This window comes from Trichosurus vulpecula, chromosome 8, assembly GCF_011100635.1.
Source record: "Trichosurus vulpecula isolate mTriVul1 chromosome 8, mTriVul1.pri, whole genome shotgun sequence".
NCBI classification, from domain to species: domain Eukaryota; kingdom Metazoa; phylum Chordata; class Mammalia; order Diprotodontia; family Phalangeridae; genus Trichosurus; species Trichosurus vulpecula.
The window spans coordinates 202467832-202489499 of record NC_050580.1 but is presented as its reverse complement, the minus strand read 5'-3'; the positions used below and the strand labels follow the sequence as shown (position 1 = coordinate 202489499).

Below are 21668 nucleotides of genomic sequence, written 5' to 3'. Positions count from 1 at the left end.
GCTTAAGTTTTTTTTTTTCATTTGGATTCCAAAGTTTCCTCCTTTTACTTGCATTTTATTTTTCTTTTAAAGTCTGGGTTATGTTTGTAAAACTAACCAGCTCCACCACAAAATTAGGATGTATCTTGCGGAGTGCATTCATTTTACTTTTTGCATATTTTTCCTGAGGTCATGTCAAGGTTAGTTTGAATTCCATCCTACATTAAGACTTCTTTCACAGCTATTTAGCTCTGCAGCCTACTCCCCGCTGGGGTCTGCCCCTTGGGCACGTCAAAGCTTCAGACCTGACAAATCACACACAGATGAAGCTGTACAGTTTTTTAAACAGTTTCATCAGTAACATTTTTTCCCCTTTTTCACCATATTCTTCCATGTTGGGGTTTATTCTCTGGATTACCATCTCACGAATGCTGGTTTCTATTTGATACTGTTCTTTTTTCAAATCAGAGTTACAGTCTAGCAATGCAATTAATTGTACAGTAAATTCTATTAATCATATCCTAGGAATCAATAGTACTGTAGATACCCCCTTAAAAAAAGAAAAAAAAAAGCAACCTGACAGACCACAGTTCATTTTCTAGTAAAACTAAAATTATGTGATTAAAATCTATTTGTATAGGGAAGATTAGTGGGCTGAAGATGGAAAAATGTAAAGAAGTTTTGGGACCTGAAAAATGTAAAATATATATATTCTAGGTTCATCTACTTTATAATATGTGTTGCCAGTTGCATCTGGAAATGTTTCTCACACTGCCATTAGTTTCCTCTTATCTGTATTTTAGCAAACTGTGAAACTAATGGTGCAACTCCATTTCCTGTTTAATTGACAAAGTTAAAATGCTTGGCTGCTAATGAGTGTATTAGCAAACAATATACCCTTAACAGGCTTAAGCAGCTCAGGATTTTTAAAAGCAGCTTACTGTCCTCATTTTTATTAGACAAAAATATATTGGCTGCCACAAATTACTTGATCGGCTGAAGAAACGATATAATTATTACTATGTAACAATGTTGGCAAAGCTGAAATGACAAAATATATATGTATATATAAATCTATGTATGTATATGTATATATACACACATGTATGTATACATCCACATATATGCATACATATACACATAAATAATTATATACACACAGAAATAACACTAGCAAACAACTCTTTTACTTTATTAAACCTTTGGCTTCCTAGTTAAAGCTGCATTCAGCACAGAAGACACCTGAAGATCTTAATTATAAACTAACCAGAACATTTAGAAGTGAGAAAATCATCATATTAAAACAAGACTCCTCCTTCTACCTCTCCTTCCCTCCCCACTTTGCAGTTAGTTCAACCTAATGAAGAGTTCTCCAAGAAGTTGCTTCGTTGAAACTAAGCAAAGTGAGTTCCACTAAATGCTCCTCTTGCCTTCCCCGCCAAAAAAAAAAAAAAAAAACCCTCAAAAATGAGTTAGACTAGTCTTGGGGACTTCATGATTTAGGATATTTTATGGAGATTTCTGAACTTCTATGCAATATCAGGAATAAACCAAACTATAAAAATGTCCATTTGGGGGGAGCCATGATCTAAAATTCGTGTTATTTTTGCAGCAAGATACATGTCAACAGGCGAGCCATCTTGAAGAAATCATTTCAGCATTGGCACATGAACACATTATAGTGAAAAGAGAGCCTTGTGCTTTTCACTTGGTGCATTTCAGTCTTCAATTAATGTGAAAGCACTACAATGCCTCTGCAACTTCTCTTGCCTAGTGGTGCACCATTTATCATTGCAGTTTTACATTGACCTTGACACCCACTTCATTAGAATAAAGATTGTCTACCATTTAGGTTACATTGTTCCTCTGCACAGAGACCCCATGCAAATTTCTGTTCAGATAGAAGAGCTGTGAGCCTGTCAGAGGTCATCTGCATTAAATGATTGCAGCTATTTTCCTACTGCTTCTTTTCATTCTACTCAATTCAGGCTAGGAGGATCAATCAAGCCCTCTGCCTGAAACAGTGGGGCTGCTGGGAATATAGCTGTTTTTGGTAGTAGTGGATATGCCCTAAACAGTATTAAATATTTAATATAAACTCATTAAAGGGCATGCAAAGGCTTCAAAAAAGATATTAAATTTAAAGAAAACTTTAAATGGCTAGATTCCTCCTTTCTTTAAATAAGCAGAATGCTGAGGATCAATTGTTTTTTTTTCATTGCATGTTCAACATTTAGCTCTTCAAGTTAGGGAATCTTTTCTTCAAAGGACTTATTTCACTGACTTCTGTAAAAAAAGGTCATAAGAAGTTGAGAGGGGTTTTTTGTTTTTTGTTTTTATTTTTAATGTAGCCCTGAAATTCTGCTCTGGATCGGCTTAAAAATAGCATCACAGGCCTAGGTATTTGTTATGAAAAAGAAGAGACCATGGAAATAAGTTGCCAGGTCTCCTGCTTGAGTTTTCTGAATGATATAATTGGAATTAAATTATTAATGGGAGATACTTTAAAAAAGATTGTTTTATGATCTTCTATTAGAGAATTTGCAATTCATTTTAATATTTGTAGTTTGATTTATATTAAAGATAATGCAATCTATGTCCAATTAACAATACATGGCCAATGTAATATGATTTCCAGATCATGCAAATGGAATAAGCTGGAAGAGGAAAAAAACTCAATTCTTAACCTCAGATGTAATTTGCTGTACGAGTTCTGGCAATTTTAAATGACATTGCACTTTTTAATTTTTCCAAAGGCTCAGCAGCAAATTTATCCCAATCAAGAAAGCCTATTATTAATTTACAAGGACAATTGTAGGAGTCTTTATAATTTCCCTGTGCAATTATTTGCCATAAATTGCTAATGGCAAAATACAAGAACTTTGTAAGATATAACGACTCTTATTTGTCTAGTTAGAACACCCTTCCTCCATTCTGAATGTCTTCCAGAAGTTTTAGTTATAAAGGCAGCATCTGAAACATTAACATAGATTATAAAATGCCTAGCATTGGTGTTATTAAAAAAAAAAGAAAGAAAGAAAGAGAAAGAAAACGGTAGAAACCACAGAACTGTTGTGAAGGGTAGACTGGCCTCTAGCAGATTCCTGCACTCTGCTTGTATACAGCTGAGCTTTGGACCCTGGACTTTTGTATAAAAAGACTCTTTGTTCGTCACTGAATGGCATTAGGCATGCCCTTCCTAAGGGGCCACCATGAAGCCTGGTATGAAGAGTGCAAACACTAGCCAGAAAGCACAATGTAAGAGTGTACAGATAGCTGATAGCCAGACAAATATCCATATTTCTGTGTGAATATCTCTGTCTGTACATAGATTTCCTGAATCAACCAGTACTGGGGTGTTTTTTTAACAACATAGTTATTAATGGATTAAGTGGAAATTCAAAAAAATCTATATGGCATATATATATTATTGCACACAAGCTTGTATATAGTTAGTGTCTATATGTTGGAGTACTGAATGACAGACATGATTAGGTCTGCGTAGACTTGTACTAACAAGGACATCTCTCTTTTTTTTAACTTAATCTTATATTTAAACTTATATTTGGATCATTTTACCTAAATGCTGGATATATAGCTTATTTTAATTATTCACAATGTAAAGCGACATGCTCTTCTGGTTATAATCAGAGGGCTCAGAATAAGAATCCTCAAGGCCGGATAACACAGACTAGCATAACCCTGTTCTAATAATCAAGAAAACTCTCAATCCTTCTGTCTCTTGTAGCCATAGCTTCACTCTGTGTTCAGCAATGTCTAGTCTCTTTTCAGTATAACCAACAGAAGCACCATACAAAAGTCTTACAATGGATGTCTTAATCTCTCTGTGTGCTTTTAGAGCATTATTTTTGAATTCCATCATGCAGCCTTTTCTCTTTCCTCTTCTGAAGTTTTATTACAACGGCAGAATTCCCAGGGAGCTTTGGGGGCAAGGTTCACATAATATGGCCCTGAAGTTTTGCTGGAGGGTAGAATCCATGCTCCAATCCTGATCATCTTTTGATGATCTTTCTATTTCAGAAAGAATATTCTGGATATAGAATCTTATGACATTAACTGTATACAGTTGTTGTTGTTGTGTGTGTGAGAGAGAGAGATTTTTTTAAATTACTAGATAGTGAGCATGTACAAACCTTTCATGATGATTTCTTTCTCTGACCTCTCAGTGACTAGGCATCTTGTTCTTTAACATTGAGGGAGGCAGAAAAATGCTTGAGTTGCTCAATGTGTGCCTTCTATACCAGTTTCAAAATGGCTTATTCTTCTGGTTTCCATGGTGACAATTAACACTGTTTCAAGGCATTGTTCCAGTCTCCATTTGGGCAGAATTTTCGGGTGTGATTTTTCACAAAAAAAAGAAAGAAAAAAAAAGGTTTTAGAAAAAAGCAGCCTTTAGCATAAGTGTCAAAAAAAGTTATCTCAATCAAGTCTTCTTGCATTTCTTAAAATATTTCTTTCAGAAAATCCTGCTTTTGCTTTCTTTGTTTTGGAATTCCCCGATAGCCCTTATGCTTGCAAAGCATAGCCACTGAGTGACTGAGAATTGGCCAAACTTCTTTAGTTCACATTTTTTGCAATTAGTTGGTCTGAGTTTTTGTTTCCCTTTTGAGCTTTCATTGTTTTATTTTTCTTTTGGCAGAGGACAGGAGGTAGGAGGAAGAATATCATTTCACTTTAATTTAGATCTTTCCCAGTTCTGTTAGATAGATTCATGAGCAAAATAAGGAAACTGTGCAGGCAAACACATTTAAATAATGCAAATACTCTTCTTTCAGTTTGGCCTTTTTTATTTTTCTATTTTTGGTTGGATAGAGAAGGCTATATAGGAGGTGCTATGACAAAATTTAACATTGTGTGTTTATTTACTGTTGAGACCAGTCATCTGACTTTAACTTTGTTAATCTCATTTTTGGCTATTGAATAGTCATCTATATCATAATATCCCTAGACTACAGGACACAGTGGGGGCAGCCTTTGCTCACTTACTGCCACGGAGAGAATGAATATGAAGATTAAATTATCTTCTCTCTACCGAATAAAATAGTCCTACCAGAGATAGGATGGTCCAGACTGATACATCCGATAAGCTAATTTCCTTCTGCAAATACTTTTCTAGAAATCTTGGAGAGAGAAGCAAATGCCAAAACCACAATAGCAGCGGCAACAACCCCCACCCCCCCATATATACCCATATAAAAATAAAACCCAGCAACCTACCCCAAAGCATTAGCCTCTAGAGCCTCAATAAATCACGACTTCATTTGAAGTTCAGAGCTCTTCAAAATTAAAATAAATATTTCACCTTAAATTTATAAGTGACAGGCTAGTGGTCTTCATTCACATACCAATACATCTAACAATTAACTAGATCCCTTCACTTTTTATAGTTAGAAGGCATTGTCTATCAATCAACATCTCTCACCAAGCTATTTATACTTTAGGTTACACTGTGACAGAGATAGAAAGGGTATATCATAACAAGTTTAGTTTTTCACATATAATCACATTTTACATTGGTTGTACTAGGGCTGCTTGTGTTGTGCTACATGAAGAAAATTATTTTAGCATGTCCCAAGTTAAACACTTCTTTAAAAAATTATTGTGTGTGACACCATTTTTTCTCTTTACTGAATTTATAATATTAAGAAAAGTTAACATTTTGGGAAGGGCACTGTGGGGAGGGAAAGAAATAAAATTACTTATTCACAGGTAAATGTGGTTACTTCTGGTCCAGTCTGCTCCATTTTTACACAGCTAGGGGACTCCCTCTGTCTGTTAATTCACTTGGCATCAGAGAAGGAGTAATCTTAAACAGGATTTCTGCGCCTGACTACCATAGACCCTTAGTACCACCAACCCCCATGTTATGCAGCCTTACAGAATTAATTATGTAAATCTCTTCAATCTACATCATCTTTAGATAGAAATCTGATTACATAAAGCAGATTGTCATCTCCTCCAATCAGCACTTTGGCTGAATGGAGAAGCTAGCTGGGGCTTCATGCAATACTTGTTGAGCATTTATAGCCAATAAAAATGGGTGGACAATTTAGTTACTCAGTGCTAGAGTCAAGCAGTTGTTACAATCATCTGCTTTTAGAAGGCATGAACTAGGTTTTCTGTGAGTCATCTACCAGGTACATGAAGAGCCTAAGCCAACTCTTGATTTTTTTACTATGCATATTCATGTAATTTGGGGTACTCTGACACCCTGATAAACATTCCTAAATAATACAAAATGGTATAAATCTCATTGAAAACATTTTGTTCTATGATCTACAAATGACTAACATTTGGTGAAGTTTACATAATACAAATGATATGCATGTTTGGTGTAAATGAAAGATTAAAATATGAAATTAAGAGTATGCAAACATATGCATGCAAATGTTAGAGTTCGATTAGCTGAAGCAGTAAATTCACACCTTTCTTATTTTCTTTGAAGCTCTTCCCATTCATATTTTTTTTAATCATGTCATGTTCTGGAATATATACACCCAAGTTTTTGTGTTTCTTGGATCCCCTCCCCCCTTTTTGGTTCAATGTTCCACTGCTTTGTCTAGTTCATAGTATTTCCACTTGGGTCTGTTGATGGTTTCTGCCTTAGTTCACTTAAAGACAAGGAATACCAACCACTGTTAACTCTACCAAGAATGAATGAAGTTTAGGGTGTATGTTTTTATTTTGGATGGGTACTGAATGCGAGAATGGTTCTTTTTCTACCCCCCAAAATCTAGACACTTTCATGCTTAGGGCTGTTTTTATATGAAATTGGGAAGGAAAGGGTGGAAGAATTAGGCATAATCATTGTAGCTGTGCATTCTATAGGACTGTCTAGCTAAGAAGTTATTTGAGTTGCGTTATCTGAGGAGTCACCATAGTAACTGTCATATCATATAGCACTTACATTACCTCTGGCAAAACATCTTTCTAAAGAGGCTCACTTGGCAGTATGTCAGTTGTACAACATACATTTGGGGGGTAAAGTGGGTGCTGTAGCCAACTGTGATGTTTTGAGACATTTTATAGTAATTCGAGGTGGGGGAGAACCATACTATTTACCCCCACCCTGAAACTACCCATTTCCACTCTGCTTCCTTTTCCCCACCCCCCACTCCTACCCCGGCTTCTAAGAAAATGAAGCCAAGTCATTATATTGAAAGTCAGATAGAGAGGATATTAAAATATATAACCTAAATGGAAAATTTTGTTTGGACAATGGTGCATGTGGTGTTTCCTGGGGCCGGGGACTGGGAATTATCTGGACCTAGAAGTTTAATTGCCAAATTTTTGCTACAAGTTTTGTTCTTAGTAAACTCACAGTTTTATAGTCTGGGATTATTAATTATAAGTTAAATTTGCACTTACTATTATGGCCTATGACAGAAAACCGAGACTACTAAAAGTAGTATCTCAGGGATTTCTCTCTTAGGGATATATCTTAAAAAGCTTATTGCTATATGACTATTTTTGTAAACATGAATGTATAAGCATATCATATCTGTGTGTATATGCATATACATTGATAGGCATATATGTTATTTTAAAATACTCTAAACCCATAATTTGGTCAATGTGGGGGACTCCCACTTTGGAAACTCCCAACCTCTAAGCAAATCACTAATCAACACTACAAAGTTAAATGACCTAGAGGACTACTTGTGGGTAAGCTTACCATAAGCAAGGCTTGAACCCAGGCCTTCCAGTCTCCAAAACTACATAACTTTTTACTCCAACTGTGTATAGAGCACTTAGCTTTGGAGTCAAAGGACCTAGGTTCAAATCCTGACTCTTTTACTTACTCTCTGGGTTATCTTGGGAAAAAAATTACTCTATGAACATTTCCAGTCCTAGACTATGATTCTTTCTATATGTACTTTATATTTAAAATATATATAAACTCTGTTTTCAATTATAATAATTCTCAACAGCATTCATCCAATTCAAGATACCTCTACCTGGCACATATTAAAATTTATGTTGGGAACAAAAATTTAAAAAACCCCAGTATTTTAAGGGTGAAAAACACAAAATTTGTGCCTAGTTACAAGAATGGGCAATGTAATACTTTTGGTGAGATTTTGATAAGAAAACACCTCTCTCTAATGATCTCTCTCTCTCTTTCTCTCTCTCTCTTTTTGTTTTAGCGATACAGTGTAGAAATGTCAATCAGGCACCCAAAAAAGATGGCGCTGCTTAGGAAGGTTGAAGATTTGAAGAAAGGTGGTGCTTTACTACCAAACGATCTCCTTGAAAAAGTGGATTCAATTAATGAAAAATGGGAACTGCTTGGGGTATTTGCATTTTTATTACTGTTTGTAGGTTATGTGTACATTTTTTTGTGTAGTGAAGTACTCTATCTGTCTGATTTCTAATTTGAAGCACAAATATCTCTCCCTTTCAATTCACTACCTACATTTCAAACAAGCTACTCATGTTATTATGGAGGGGGGAACCCCGCTTTTCCTCTCCTGTTGATTTTTTTTATTCTAAGCCTGTCTCCTCTCTGACTTTAATAATTTTAGTAAAAAGTAAGTAAAATATGCCATGTATTATGGGTCTGCACCAAGTCAACTATAATACAGTATATCTGATATACACTGACTGTCATGCTTGAGTGAATGTTAATAGAATTTATTCTGAAGGTACATGTTAGAGACATCTACCGTTTAACTATTTACTGTACCCTTAAGATGAAAAGTGGGGTTGTCATTACAGTCATACTCAGGGCTCCAAAACAAAGAGGTAAATTGGGCCCAAATCGGAAAATCTGAATTACAGAATTAAAGCAACCTCTCTTTTGAGTCCCAGTTTACAGCTTACTCTTAACAAAACTTCCCCAAAAGTTTCATGTAATTCATTTCATGCAATGATGTGCTGGGTCTCAGCCAAAGACTAAGATACAAGAATCTGGAGAGGAAAAAAAAGCAATATAGTGATTGTTACCCAGAGATCAGGGATAGCACTGTGTAGGAGATAATATTGTGCTATTGTTGGAAGACAGCTGAGAAAAAGAGGTTAAACTGTATTTTTATCTACTTTGCTTCTGAATTGTATTCACTTCAAATCAATGGTAAGATAAATTTGTAAATTACTCAAATAATTAATTGTAGCTGTTTCCTATAAGTGATATTCAGTTAGGGGGCACAATTCTGCATGCCTCCATTTTCCTTTTAAAAAAAAAGTCCTAAAATTGTAGGAAATAAAAAGCTGTCCATGTAACGATGAAATCACAGGCTTTGGTTTATGCCATGTTTAGCCTGTGTACTAATATAATGGCAATTTCACATCTTTGTTTGCTCATCCAAATTCAATTGAATCTGCAAATATGCAAGGTGACTTGAAATGTTAAAAGTTTTTCCTGTTATCCATTGGTTCAATACTTTTCAGAAGTAATTGACAATACTCTTCACTCAGTAATATTGTGGGTTAGACCAGATTCCACTAATTTTTGCACATTCTAGAATCTAATAAAGGCAAATGGATTTTTTTTAAAATGGTAGTTCATTAAAAATCAGACAAGAAAAGTGACTTTATATGTTTTATCAGTTTGATTGGGAGCATAATAATGCACTCATTTCATTTATTAGACTATAATACAATGTGATATCTATTGGGTGAACCTCCAATAAATAATCTTTTAAAAGCAGTTATAATATAAATGGAAATGTTAAGTACATCTTTCTTAACAATTTTTTTAAATTCACAACTTGATCCTTAAAATAAAATAGAATATTTAGCTATCCCTTAAGCATTTTTATGATAGATTTTTAAAAGAAGTGGTTAGTTTCTCATGTATAATAAGTAGTATTTGATGGAGGGAATTTTGGAGGGGAGAATTTAATAAAAACCTATGCAGAAACTAACAACAGTAGGCATACTGTTTTAATTGGCATGATTACATTTTAATTGGCATGAAAAAAATTAAAGACAAGGATTTTAACTTCTAACAATAGTAAAATAGAGGGATATGGTTTTTAATATTACTTTCATCTAAGGTGAACAGTGTGGAATGGAAATACATTAGAATGAAATGTCAGTGGTGCGTACAGTTTAATCTGTGAAATTTTGTCCCCTGTGCTGCATATTACTCTGTCTCAATTGCATATTAAACAACCCTATCAAGGCAGGCATTGGCATCTGCTGTGCTGACACAAATTGTGAATTAAATGAAATTGATGTCCTCTGTCGTATATTTATGAAGACGGACCATTCTCTGAAGTATTCTGTTTATGAAGAATTTATGATTGCAAACTGTTCCAGAACAAAAAAGTGGCAATAAATTCTTTTTTGTGACCCTACCCTCCAAGGGCATTGATTTCACCTCCTGCTGCCACTTTTGTTACAGCATAAAAACAATAGCTAAATCTGGATTCCACTGAGGGTCTTCAAATTATCAATATTTGCACCATGAAAATGGAAGGGTGTTGCCAGGAAAGCCGATGTTGCTGTTATGATCTCCTAAAGATGCTATTTACAGAACACTACACAGCAGATGAATGTCTGTTGATTTAATTTTATTTGTGTTTTAAAGCTTATTTTTGCAGGTTTAATTTATCATTATAAATCAAATCCTATTGATTTTCCAAACTGTGTGTTTTCAACAGAAAAGCATCATCTCCTTTCAAAAAACACTTTCCTGACAGAGTATTTATTTTTTTACAACCAATAGAATCTAACATGTCAGGTGAGGGTTTGTATAGGAAGAATAGTAGAGCTGGCAATTTACAAGTTAGGTATAATCTAGACTAGCTTTGAGGAGGCCCAGCCCACTTCAACCTCACCTTAGCTGTGAGCTTTAGGGGATTGCCTTTCACAATACAGAAAAGGAATTTAATTCTCCATGCACAATCTATCCTTGGCCTCTTTAGTATATCGATTAAACTTAGACTTCTAGCTCCTGAAAATTTTATGCAGAGGTTCTCTGTCTGTAAACTCTGTCCTGAGAATCTTAATGAATTCTTATCAGTGACCGGGAGGTGGACTTTTGGGCCAAGTTTCCCTCGTGTGGAAAGAAAATACAAGTGAATATAGTCCTCTTAATCCACACATGTAGCCAAGACAACACCCACCATCTTAGAATGAAAGCCTCAAATGCTATAACAAAACTGAAATTGACTGAATGTCAATAGAAACTGGAAAAATTCATTCGAATGTCTTACAGGTGGCTCTTGTTGCTAACTAACCTGTGATGTATTCTGGTACATAAAGCTAATCTATGGTTTCTTTATCTGATGCATTAGAAAACCTTAGGAGAGAAGATCCAGGACACAATGGTAGGGCACAGTGGGTTAGGTCCACGTGACCTGCTCTCTCCTGAAAGCGGCAGCCTGGTAAGGCAGCTGGAGGTCAGGATCAAAGAGCTGAAGGGGTGGCTGAGAGATACAGAGCTTTTCATCTTCAATTCCTGCCTGAGACAAGAAAAAGAAGGAACAATGAATGCTGAGAAACAACTGCAATACTTTAAGGTAATAAAAAAACAATCAAAGTTGATAAAAAGCTTTCTTTATGGTAAGAATGAAATATTTATCAAGTACATAAAATATTACACCCTCTATCTATGCATCACTGTGCACTTAAATATATCCCTGAATTCAAAGATACCCTTTGTGCTTCTAATACTGAATACTGAACAGTGTCTGCCTGTGTATATAGCTCCTATACATATGCATGTAAGTATAGAACAGACCTGCCTGTTGCAGGGGTGGGGAATGGGTATTGATTGAAAATTTTTTTAAGTTAAAAAACAAACAAAAAAAAGATTTAGAATTTTGAAAGGCAATCCTTGGTAGAAAAACATATTTTTTTTTTCTACTAAAGAGATTCTCAAAAAATGAGAAGGGTGCAAATGTTTTATTGATAGGCAGTAATGCTGATGAAAGGTAGTAGAGTTTCATGTAGTAAAGACTGACCCTTTGGAGGAGCAGGAAACAAAACAGAAGCCATTTTCAACATCAGAGGAACCTAAACATGATAGTGGTAATGCCAGAACCATGTCCATGAGAAAAGCATTTAGTCAAGGCATGTTTCCTCCATTTTATTTCCATTGTTTACACAGAGTGAAATCAAAAGTAGTAGGGGCTCTAATATGTATGTTTATACTGTCTACACCAGTTTGCAAACACAGGCCCACCCAATTTGATTTTTATCTGATTTGCTGACATCAGCATCTCAGGAAAGGCTCTGGCCAATTCAATTGAACAAACATTTGTTAAGGTGCCTATGACGTACATGATACTGTGTCCTATAGGAGATATAGAGATAAATGAGATGTAATGTTGCTCTCAGGTAGCATATCATCTGGTAAGGAAGACTACAGGTACACATCTCTAATAAGAGTTAGAGCCTCGATAAATGCATAGGAAATGTACAAAGTGTTACAAGAGATCCAAGATGAGAAATATTACTTTGCATGCAGGGAGAAGAAGCTTGGACAGCTATAGAGAGGCATGTGGATCTGAGTTGCCCATTTTCTGCAGGAAGAGGATTTGAAGAGGTGGAGATGTGGGATCAATAATCAAAGGACCATAGAAGGAACCTTAGACGTCATCTAGTTGAATCCCTTCATTAAAAATAATAATTAAAAATTATTAAGCATTTTTCCTCCTTTCCCCTACCCACCAAAGAAGGAAGGACCATTGTATCATAAAAGTATAGTCAAGCAAAATAAATTCCTACATTGGCCATATATGAAAATGTGGTTCTTGTTCTTCATAATAATCCATCATCTCTCTGTCATGAGTTGGGCACCTTTCCAACCTCCTCATTTTACAGGTGAGAAAACCTAGGGCTGGAGGAGGTTCTGACTTGCCCAAAAGCACATAGGTACTAAGTCATATAGTCAAGAGTTGACCTGAGCCTTCTGACTCCAAATCCAGAACTCTTTCCATAATGGGACAATATGAACAGAGGTGTTTAGGTTTCTTCTAAAATTTTAAGAGCTTTAAAGTGTAAGAAGAAAGGTTCACCTTCAATGGCCAAGCAAACATTTCTCCATTTTCTAAGCAGTTCACAACTCTTACTGGACTCAATTACACATAGTCCGCTCTTGGACAGGTCGGCTGACCTTAGCTACCCAATTTCTAATAGCAGGCATATCCAAAGGTAAAAGAACACTCCCACTCCCACTCCCCCTTACCCCGAGCATATACCTGTTAACTGTATCCAAAGTGTCTAGCACATAGTAGGCACTTAATAAATGCTTGTTGATTGATTGATTTCTATACTACTTTGGCCAGAAACTTCCTTTCTTTCCTACTAAATGAAAAAAAAATCAATTACATTAAATGGAACTGTCTTGCCAGGGCAGACTGCACATTTTTAAAAGCAGTCTACATATTTATAGGAAATGGTTTGTTTCTTCAAAAATTGAATCTTGCTTTTAGAAATATAACTAAGGACTATCTGGTATATTTTAAGGAATATGCCAGACTGGCAGTTAACAGAAAGGGTTAATAGGAAGTGTCTTTTAATCTTTTTTAATTATAATGTTATTTTTTTGTATAGGCATGTTTATATGCATAGCTGGTTCTAAGTCTATATGTGGCACAGAATACTGGAATTGTAGTGAGGAAGTCCTAAATTCCAATCCTAGTTTGGATACTTACTATATAACCATGGGCATATGATTTAATGTTTCTAAGCCTAGGTTTTATTACATCTGAAGTGGGGATAGTATTATCACCAGTAGTAATAATAGTATTGGTAGCAGCGACAATTAGCATCTAAAGAACACTATAAGTTATGAAAAATACTTGATAGATAACATATATTATGTGTATATATACATTATGTAATAGTAACATAATAACTCACCATTTCCTGTTTGATTCTCACAAACACTTGATTCTCATGAATATTCTCAGGAACCCTGAGAAATGGGTGCTATCTTGCTCCTTTTATGAATGAGGAAAATGAGGCTGAGAATGGTGTGACATTCAAATGAATGAATATGTGTAAAGCAGGATGAGATAAATAGTGATAAATAGTAGTAGTCATCATAGTTGTAGTCATGGTATTACCTATTCACATTTTAAAAATGGAATCCTGTCGTCATCATGACCATCATGATCTGTGTATGATATATACTACTGAATTTATATCAATGATAAAAAAAAACCACCAGCCCTATAGTTGTATGCTGGAGAATGAGCAAGGAGCAGATATTCATTCCATAGCAATTTATAGGATGCTTGATATAGTAAAGTCATTTGTTTAAGTAGGAAGGCCAACTAAAAAGGAGCAAAGTTAGAAATCAGAGAATAGGAAAAAAGTGAAGATAGGGGCAAGGAAAAGGTAAAATAGAGATTCTGATTGCATACACTGTTCCCTGAGGTCAGGGTAAGTGACGCATGCCTGTAATCTCTGCTGCTGGGGAAGCTGAGGCTGGTGGATCCCTTGAATTTGAAAATTCTCAACAGCAGTAGGCTCTGAAAGTCTATCTGGTACATAAAGTCCAAAACTAATATGGTGAGCCCAGACTTCCTAGAGAGGGAGGAGTCCCTCCTTCTGCAGCCTGATAGGAAAGAGAGCCCATCAAAGCTTCTCTGCTGTTCAGTAGTAGAGTCAGGTCCATGGCCATTGGGAGAGTTAAAGAGGCCAAGTGTCAAAAAAACAAACATAGCAATAGCAACCTGTTCCTTGGGAGTGACTGAGGCCTTTGGGAGTGACTCAGACTCTTTCAAGTCATTAGAATAACACTGAATATTTGATTATTTCAGCTTGAAAACATGTTGAATGCTATCATGTTTTTCCCTCCCCAAAAAGATGGCTTTTCTCACTCTGTAATACTTTTTTTTCCTGTCTACATTCTTAATAGTTCTAGGGAGTAACTGGCTTAGCTAAGCCTCATCTCTCATTCCATGGTATTCAAAAGAAGAAAAAGACAGTTCAGTTTCCTTGCTTCTTTGTGATAGACTGAAGGTCTCCTCACTGACAACAGATACTTTGCTGAGAGAATGAATAGGTTTGACTGTTGAAGGCCTCGTGATTGGAAATAGTTTTGATAACTCCAGTTAATATTTTCTATTTCATATCCTAGATTGGTATTCTGCAGCTTTGTTGAAGTCAATAAAACCTTCTGGGTTTTTTCTCTTGCCCTAGAATCCCAATCTCTGCTGTAGTTTTAGATAAAGGTCTAGACATAGTTGATCATACACTGGTTAGACGCATCTTGGCTATGATAATTCTTTCAGGGAGTTGCTAGATTGGCCTCCTGAAACCCTAGAACTAAAGAAAAACAATAATATTTGTTTTACATAAACAGAGTCAGAAGTTTAAATGTTTCTAAGCAATTAACATTTTAGTGCCTAGGGTGTTATTCATCAAAGGCAGCACATATGAGAGACTATGTACAAGGAAAGAGATACTTTGGAAGAATGGACAGAGACACTTAGCACCATGCAGAATCCTGATTAGAGGTAATAAGGATGTACTAAGTGAGATAGTTTTACTTCCTGATACGCCAAAAAAGGACACCCTGTGCCAATAGAAGGTGCCAAACAGCTCAGGCTTTAGAGGGGTAAGAAAGTTTTAAATGCATACATAAACCCTTTAGAGGAATAATTTTGGATTGTGTAGTGCCTAAAGGTAATGGATTTTTAAAAAATTTATTGTCTTTTTTTTACCATCACTTTAATTTTCCCCAGTATCCCTTCTCTCCTTCCTCACCCTGACAACTAATAAATAGTATTCTTAAGAAAAAAAGAAAGAAGAGAAAAATCAGCATAACTGATTAATACATTAAAACAGTCTGAAAATATGTGCAATGAATAACACTCATGGACCTTCCATCTCTGTCAAGTGATGGGGTAATGGCCTCTTCTTGTAACTCTTCCCTTTAGCCATGCTTATTCTTTGTAGTTTTGAAAATCTGACTTTTGACGTTTTTCACGTTTTTTATGCGCATTGTTGTAGTCATTATGTATATTATTTCCTTGACTATGTTTATTTCTCTCTACATTAGTTCATACAAAATTCAGGAGTGGGGAACCTGCCGCCTCAAGACCACACGTGGCCCTCTAGGTCCTCAAACGCAGCCCTTTGACTGAATCCAAACTTCACAGAATCCCCTTAATAAAAAGATTTGTTCTGCAAAACTTGGACTCATTCAAAAGGCTGCACTTAAGGACCTAGAAGGCCACATGTGGTCTTGAGGCTGCAGGTTCCCCACCCCTGAATTGACCTTTCCATGCTTCTTTTCTGGATTCATCACATTTCTTAAAACATTCTGCTTTGAACTGTGTATTCATACTGTACTGTACTGGTTATACACCTGAGAAGAGAATTCATCCATAGGCTATATCTTTATTAACTCTATTTTCTAAATCTGAGTCTCTTAATGGAATCAAAGCCTCTTTCAGTTGTTGTTCGGTTGTGTTTGACTCTTGGTGATCCCATTTGGGATTTTCTTAGCCAAAGACAGTGGAGTGGTCTGCCATTACCTTCTCCAGCTCATTTTATAGATGAGGAAACTGAGGTAAACAAAGCGAAATGACTTGTCCAGGGTCGCATAGCCAGTAGTAAGTGTCTGAGGCTAGATTCAAACCCAAGAAGATGAGTCTTCCTGACTTCAGGCCTACTACCGTATCCATTGTGCCACCTAGATCCCTGAATTCTCTTTCCTCTTACAGGTAGTTGGTGGAACAATAAATAGAGAGCTGGGCCTAAAGTCAAGGAGACTCAAGCTTTAAAAAATACATGTACATACATACATATACATATGTGTGTATGCATATATTTATATTTATATATATGTATATATATATATATATATATATATATATATATACACACACACACACACACACACATACCTATCCAGTAGCATATGCTTTCTTTCTATTAGAGGCTTTTGTTTGGAGAGAAATATTCAGGAAAATCAGGTTTGAATTTTTTTTCCTTTAAGGGAGGGAGTCATGAATGGTAAGTATAGGACTGCCCCCACATACACACAAAATCCAGACCAGGGAATGAGTCAGAGACAAGAATCAGTACATGAAAAAGGGAGTGGAGGGGTGGGCAGGGAGAAGAAGGAACACTGGGATATGCAAATCACACAGTCTTGGGAAGGAAAGAAAGAGAAAATTAAAAAGGGGTTGAACACACTTTGTCAACTAAATGTGCTAAAGCATATTGAGATTTTTATGAAGTTACTTTCTGGCAAAGCTGTGTGTGTGTGGGAGCTGAAATTCCATTGGCTGAAAGGCACTACTTTTTTAACGATGACCCTTCAGAAAGAAAGGAAAACTAATTACTTAATCATATGTTCCTTGTATTCCATAACCAAACTCATTACTCTAAAGGCTCAATTCAGGAGAAATGATCCATTACCAGCCAAAGAAGGCAGTGGAGCTGGCCTCGGCATACAGCCAAACTATTTCAAGGGCAAGTTCAGACTTGCTGGGTAGGTTTTCTCTTGACATCCACCCAACTCACATTTCATATGCTGCTACTGCTTGCTACCCATCAACTTCCAAAAAAAGCCCCTTTCTTTCCCACCCATAATACCAAAAAAGCTCATTCAGTGGAATTCTTGGTCATGGACCATGGTTTATTACAGTTTAAAAAAAATCATTTTGGCAACTGATCATAGTATCACCAAATTTATTGTTTAGGTATCCCTAAAAGGTAAATACTGAAATGTTTAATGCCTGAAATCTAGAAATAGCCTTCCTTTCCCCATTGAGACTTCCCACTGAAGTTATATACTACCTGGTTAATCCCTCATCACTGTACTTTTTTTCAAATGATCCATTAAACAAATACCATGGGATCTAAGAAGTCATTTTATTAAGTTGGGAATTGAGTATAATAGCCATCCAGCTCTTGAAACTATAATAACTTACATTTGTTTGGTGTTTTACAGTTAATAAAGTACCTTCACATCTATTTTCTCATTTAATCCTCACATCAATGAATTGAGTTAGGCAGGCCAGGTATTAATGTCCTCATTTTCTAAAGGTTACAAAACAGACTTAGAAAGGTTGAGCAACTTATCCAAAGTCACTTGGTTAATAAATGGTTGAATCAGAATTAGTACTCATGTTTTCTGCCTCAGTTTATTGCTCTTTAACATGAAAATTAAACTTTTGGTTTATCATGGATGAAATGAGTCATATCATTCCTATTTCATAATAAATAGGAAATCCCAGTTGGAGCAGCAGAGTACAAACTAATACATACTACTTTTGCCTAATCCCATATTCTGGATATTTGACTTCCAGTTTAAAGCATTTAATCAAGTCAATACATCGGTTAAACATTTATGTGAAAAGGCTTAATAGTGTTTCAAATTAACTGTGAAATAATAGACATTATCAAATGCCATAATTGCTCTAAAAAGAAAATCATTCACATACATTTATAAAAATAAATGAACCAAACACAGTGAAAATACCCTGAAAAGGAGTCCCACAAAACCCTGAGCAGGCTTTACCAAAATGGAAAAAAAATCCACCAAAAGATTTAGGGAATTCTCTGAGTGATCTCAGATGATAGCGCAAAATAATGATGCTTCTTGTGACCTTCAAATACATTTTCATGTTGATTAAGGTGAATGATAGGAGTTGGTATTTTGGAGCTTTGTAGAGTGGATAAATGAGGTAGTGTTTCCTATGGGTGCCAACGATTGTTCCTACTCTTATAATTTCTCTAATGATACTGTTGGCAAAACCACAAATAAAAATTAAAGTAATTCAACCCGGATATAGTAAAATCATGAAAATACTTTGCAAATCAACAGATGACAGGTCAATTTAATCCTTTAAAAAAATCTCAGAAGATAAAGAGAAAACTGTTGTAATAGAAGAGAAAACTGTTGTAATAACCATGTGGTATATTTATCAAAAGAGAGTCCTAAATTCCAATTTCTTTTTTTCTCCATAAATGACGGACCTGCATTTACTTGGGCCTCACTATAACCACCATGCTTTTTAAAGAGAAATAAAACAACAACAACAGCTGACCAGTTAAGGTCAGAATATAAAGATTGGACTGAACTTTTTTTGTTAGGATTACTAGATTTATAAATTAGGGGAATGCCACTTACAAGGTATTATGCATGGATTACAATATGGTATTTGAGAGTCTTTTATTTTTCTTGGTGATGAGATATAAGGATATTCATATTTATTCTAAACATATTTACATATATGTTATTTCTAGGTTTGAGTCATTATATTTTAGTGTTTTCCTTGGTGACCTTGGGCAAGTCACTTAACACTATTTGCCTCAGTTTCCTCATCTGTAAAATGAACTGAAGAAGGAAATGGTAAACCACTCTAGTATCTTTGCCAAGAAAACCCCATATGGGGTCACAAAGAGTTGGACATGATTGAAGTGACTAAACAACAACAACATTTTCCTTTAGGAACATTTAAATATGAAAGTTTGTGATACTCCAATTACCTTCCAAAAAGCTTTTAAGTGTAATAAATTAGTTTATGTATTCATATATCTGTACATATTTATATGTGTATTGTATATATTTGTTTTTAGTAAAGAAATATATAAGCTCATTTGGATTAGGGATTTTTTTCATTCTTTATATTTGTATCCCCAGGGCCTAGAACAGTAGCTGGTACATAGTAAGTGCTTAATAAATGTTTATTGATTGATGATAAGTGAACTTCAGACTGGTTGCCTGACCCAGACCAAAGAATGGTGATTAATAGGTCAATGTCAGCTTGGCAAGAAATTCAAGGATTTACCCTTGGCCCTATTCTGTTATTATGGACTTGTAATTAGGCATAAAGGTTCATCAAATTTTCAGATGACTGAGCTGGTAGAGATAATTATTGTATTACATGACGGAATTGGGATCCAAAAACATCACAAAATTCAGGAACAATGGATGTAGAAGTAGGGACAACCTCTAGCACGTCCAGGAATCACTACATCTTTTATCTGCTTTCCGAAGCTCCAAAATATGATTAAATTTTCTAAGAATAATGTGATGTCCCACTCTAAGGTTCAAACATTCAACTGCAGAAGTTTGAGATGACGGAAACTATCTGAGAGCTTTAGTGGACAAGAACCTCATTATGAGTCAATAGTACAATATTAAATGATTATTGGTTGAATAAAAAAGGAATGATCACCCTAGAGAAAATAAGTTTTGGGGACACATTAGAGTTATGTTTAAAGACAAGGCTATAATGAAGGGCTACCATTTCAAAAGGCAATGGAAAGATATACAGAAGGTATAAGTAGGATTGATAAGCATATCAATCATACTGGTGACAATTTGATCATTTAAACTTGCATAAAAGACATTAGAGCGAGGCCCTGATTAGTGGGAATAATGAATCCCTAAAGTGATGACATTATTTGAATTTGCACTGCATATTTCCAATAGGCTACAACCAATTACCATATCTAACATAATTATAACTTTGAATAGTAGTTTCATTACATAGGACCACTTCAGGGGCTTCATTATTTGCGTGAGTTAAGACTGAAGATTTGTATAAAAGGAAAAGGAGATAGCCTGATCATGTAGCAAGAATAAGAAACAATTGATGGATGGCATATGCTATACACTACTTAGTACCTCTCAAGATATCCAACCAATCAGAGGAAAGCTTCCACTACATTGAGTAAACCCTTTATGGAGGATTTATAGAAAAGTATGAACTCTTATTCTTGAGTCCCTGAAGAATTAAAGTGTGGAAGATCTCTGTCTGAGTAGAGGGAAGACTGGTAAAACCATAGATATATTAAATTGCCAATGCTATGTAGAGGAGGCATTAGATTTCTTTTGTTTGACTCCAGAAAGCAAAATAAGGCAAATAGATGGTAGTAGCCAGAACACCAAGTTTGACTTGATTTATTTAACAACAAACTTCCTAACGGTCAAGAATAACCCAAAATGGTCTGGATTGCTTTGAAAGGCAGTTAGTTCTTCTTAACTGAAGTTCTTCAAAGAGAGGCTAAATGACCACTCATAAGGGATATTTTAGAGGACATTCCTACTTAGGGACGAGTTGGATCAGTTGGCCTTTAAGATCCCCTCCAATTCTAAAATTTGATGACTTTAGATACTCTATGCTGTAGCCAAAATGAATTATTCACCTTTCCCTGCATTCCCATCACCTTCTTCCCTATTGACTTTGTTCAAGAGGTTTTGTATGTCTTAAACAGCCTTCCAACCACTGAAAGCTAAATTCTTGTGCATCCCTTAAGGCCCCGCTCATATGCAACGTCATCCATAATGCCTCCATTGATCTCCCCAATCAGTAATTCCATTTACTGCTTCATATTTCACACAGAACTTCACATACTTGTTTCTTATGCCCTTTCCATCTTTTATTTTGTATTACAATTATCTGTGTCTATTAGACTGTATGCTCTATGAGAGTAGGGATATGATATATCTAAACGTTGTCTTTCTTCTATGACTGGCATAGCATTCTGCACATAATAGGTACTTAATAAATATTTGTTGAATTGAATAAGACCTATTCACAAAAGTCCTGCTCCATCCACTGTGAGGCAGAGGTGAACCTAGTAGTTCTTGCAAGCTATGCTAGTAGAGGAAAAGATTTAGAAAATTGGAAAGGCTTTATATACATTCCCAGTGCCAGAGTACATCCACCATATGAGCATAATCTTAGTTAAGTAAAGAGCCTGTCAGTAGGTTCACAACAATATTTATATGCCTTTTATTT

At 35.5% G+C, this 21668-nt stretch overlaps 1 protein-coding gene across 2 annotated transcripts in view; it reads left to right on the top strand.

The window, feature by feature from the left end:
• Positions 1 to 21668, top strand: part of AKAP6 (A-kinase anchoring protein 6) — a 495488-nt gene that overhangs the window by 374970 nt on the left and 98850 nt on the right. For both annotated transcript variants that reach the window (XM_036734767.1, XM_036734768.1), the window contains 2 exons: positions 8148 to 8294; positions 11244 to 11468. In XM_036734767.1, the coding sequence (XP_036590662.1) occupies positions 8148 to 8294; positions 11244 to 11468 (372 nt within the window). The remainder of the gene's footprint in view (positions 1 to 8147; positions 8295 to 11243; positions 11469 to 21668) is intronic.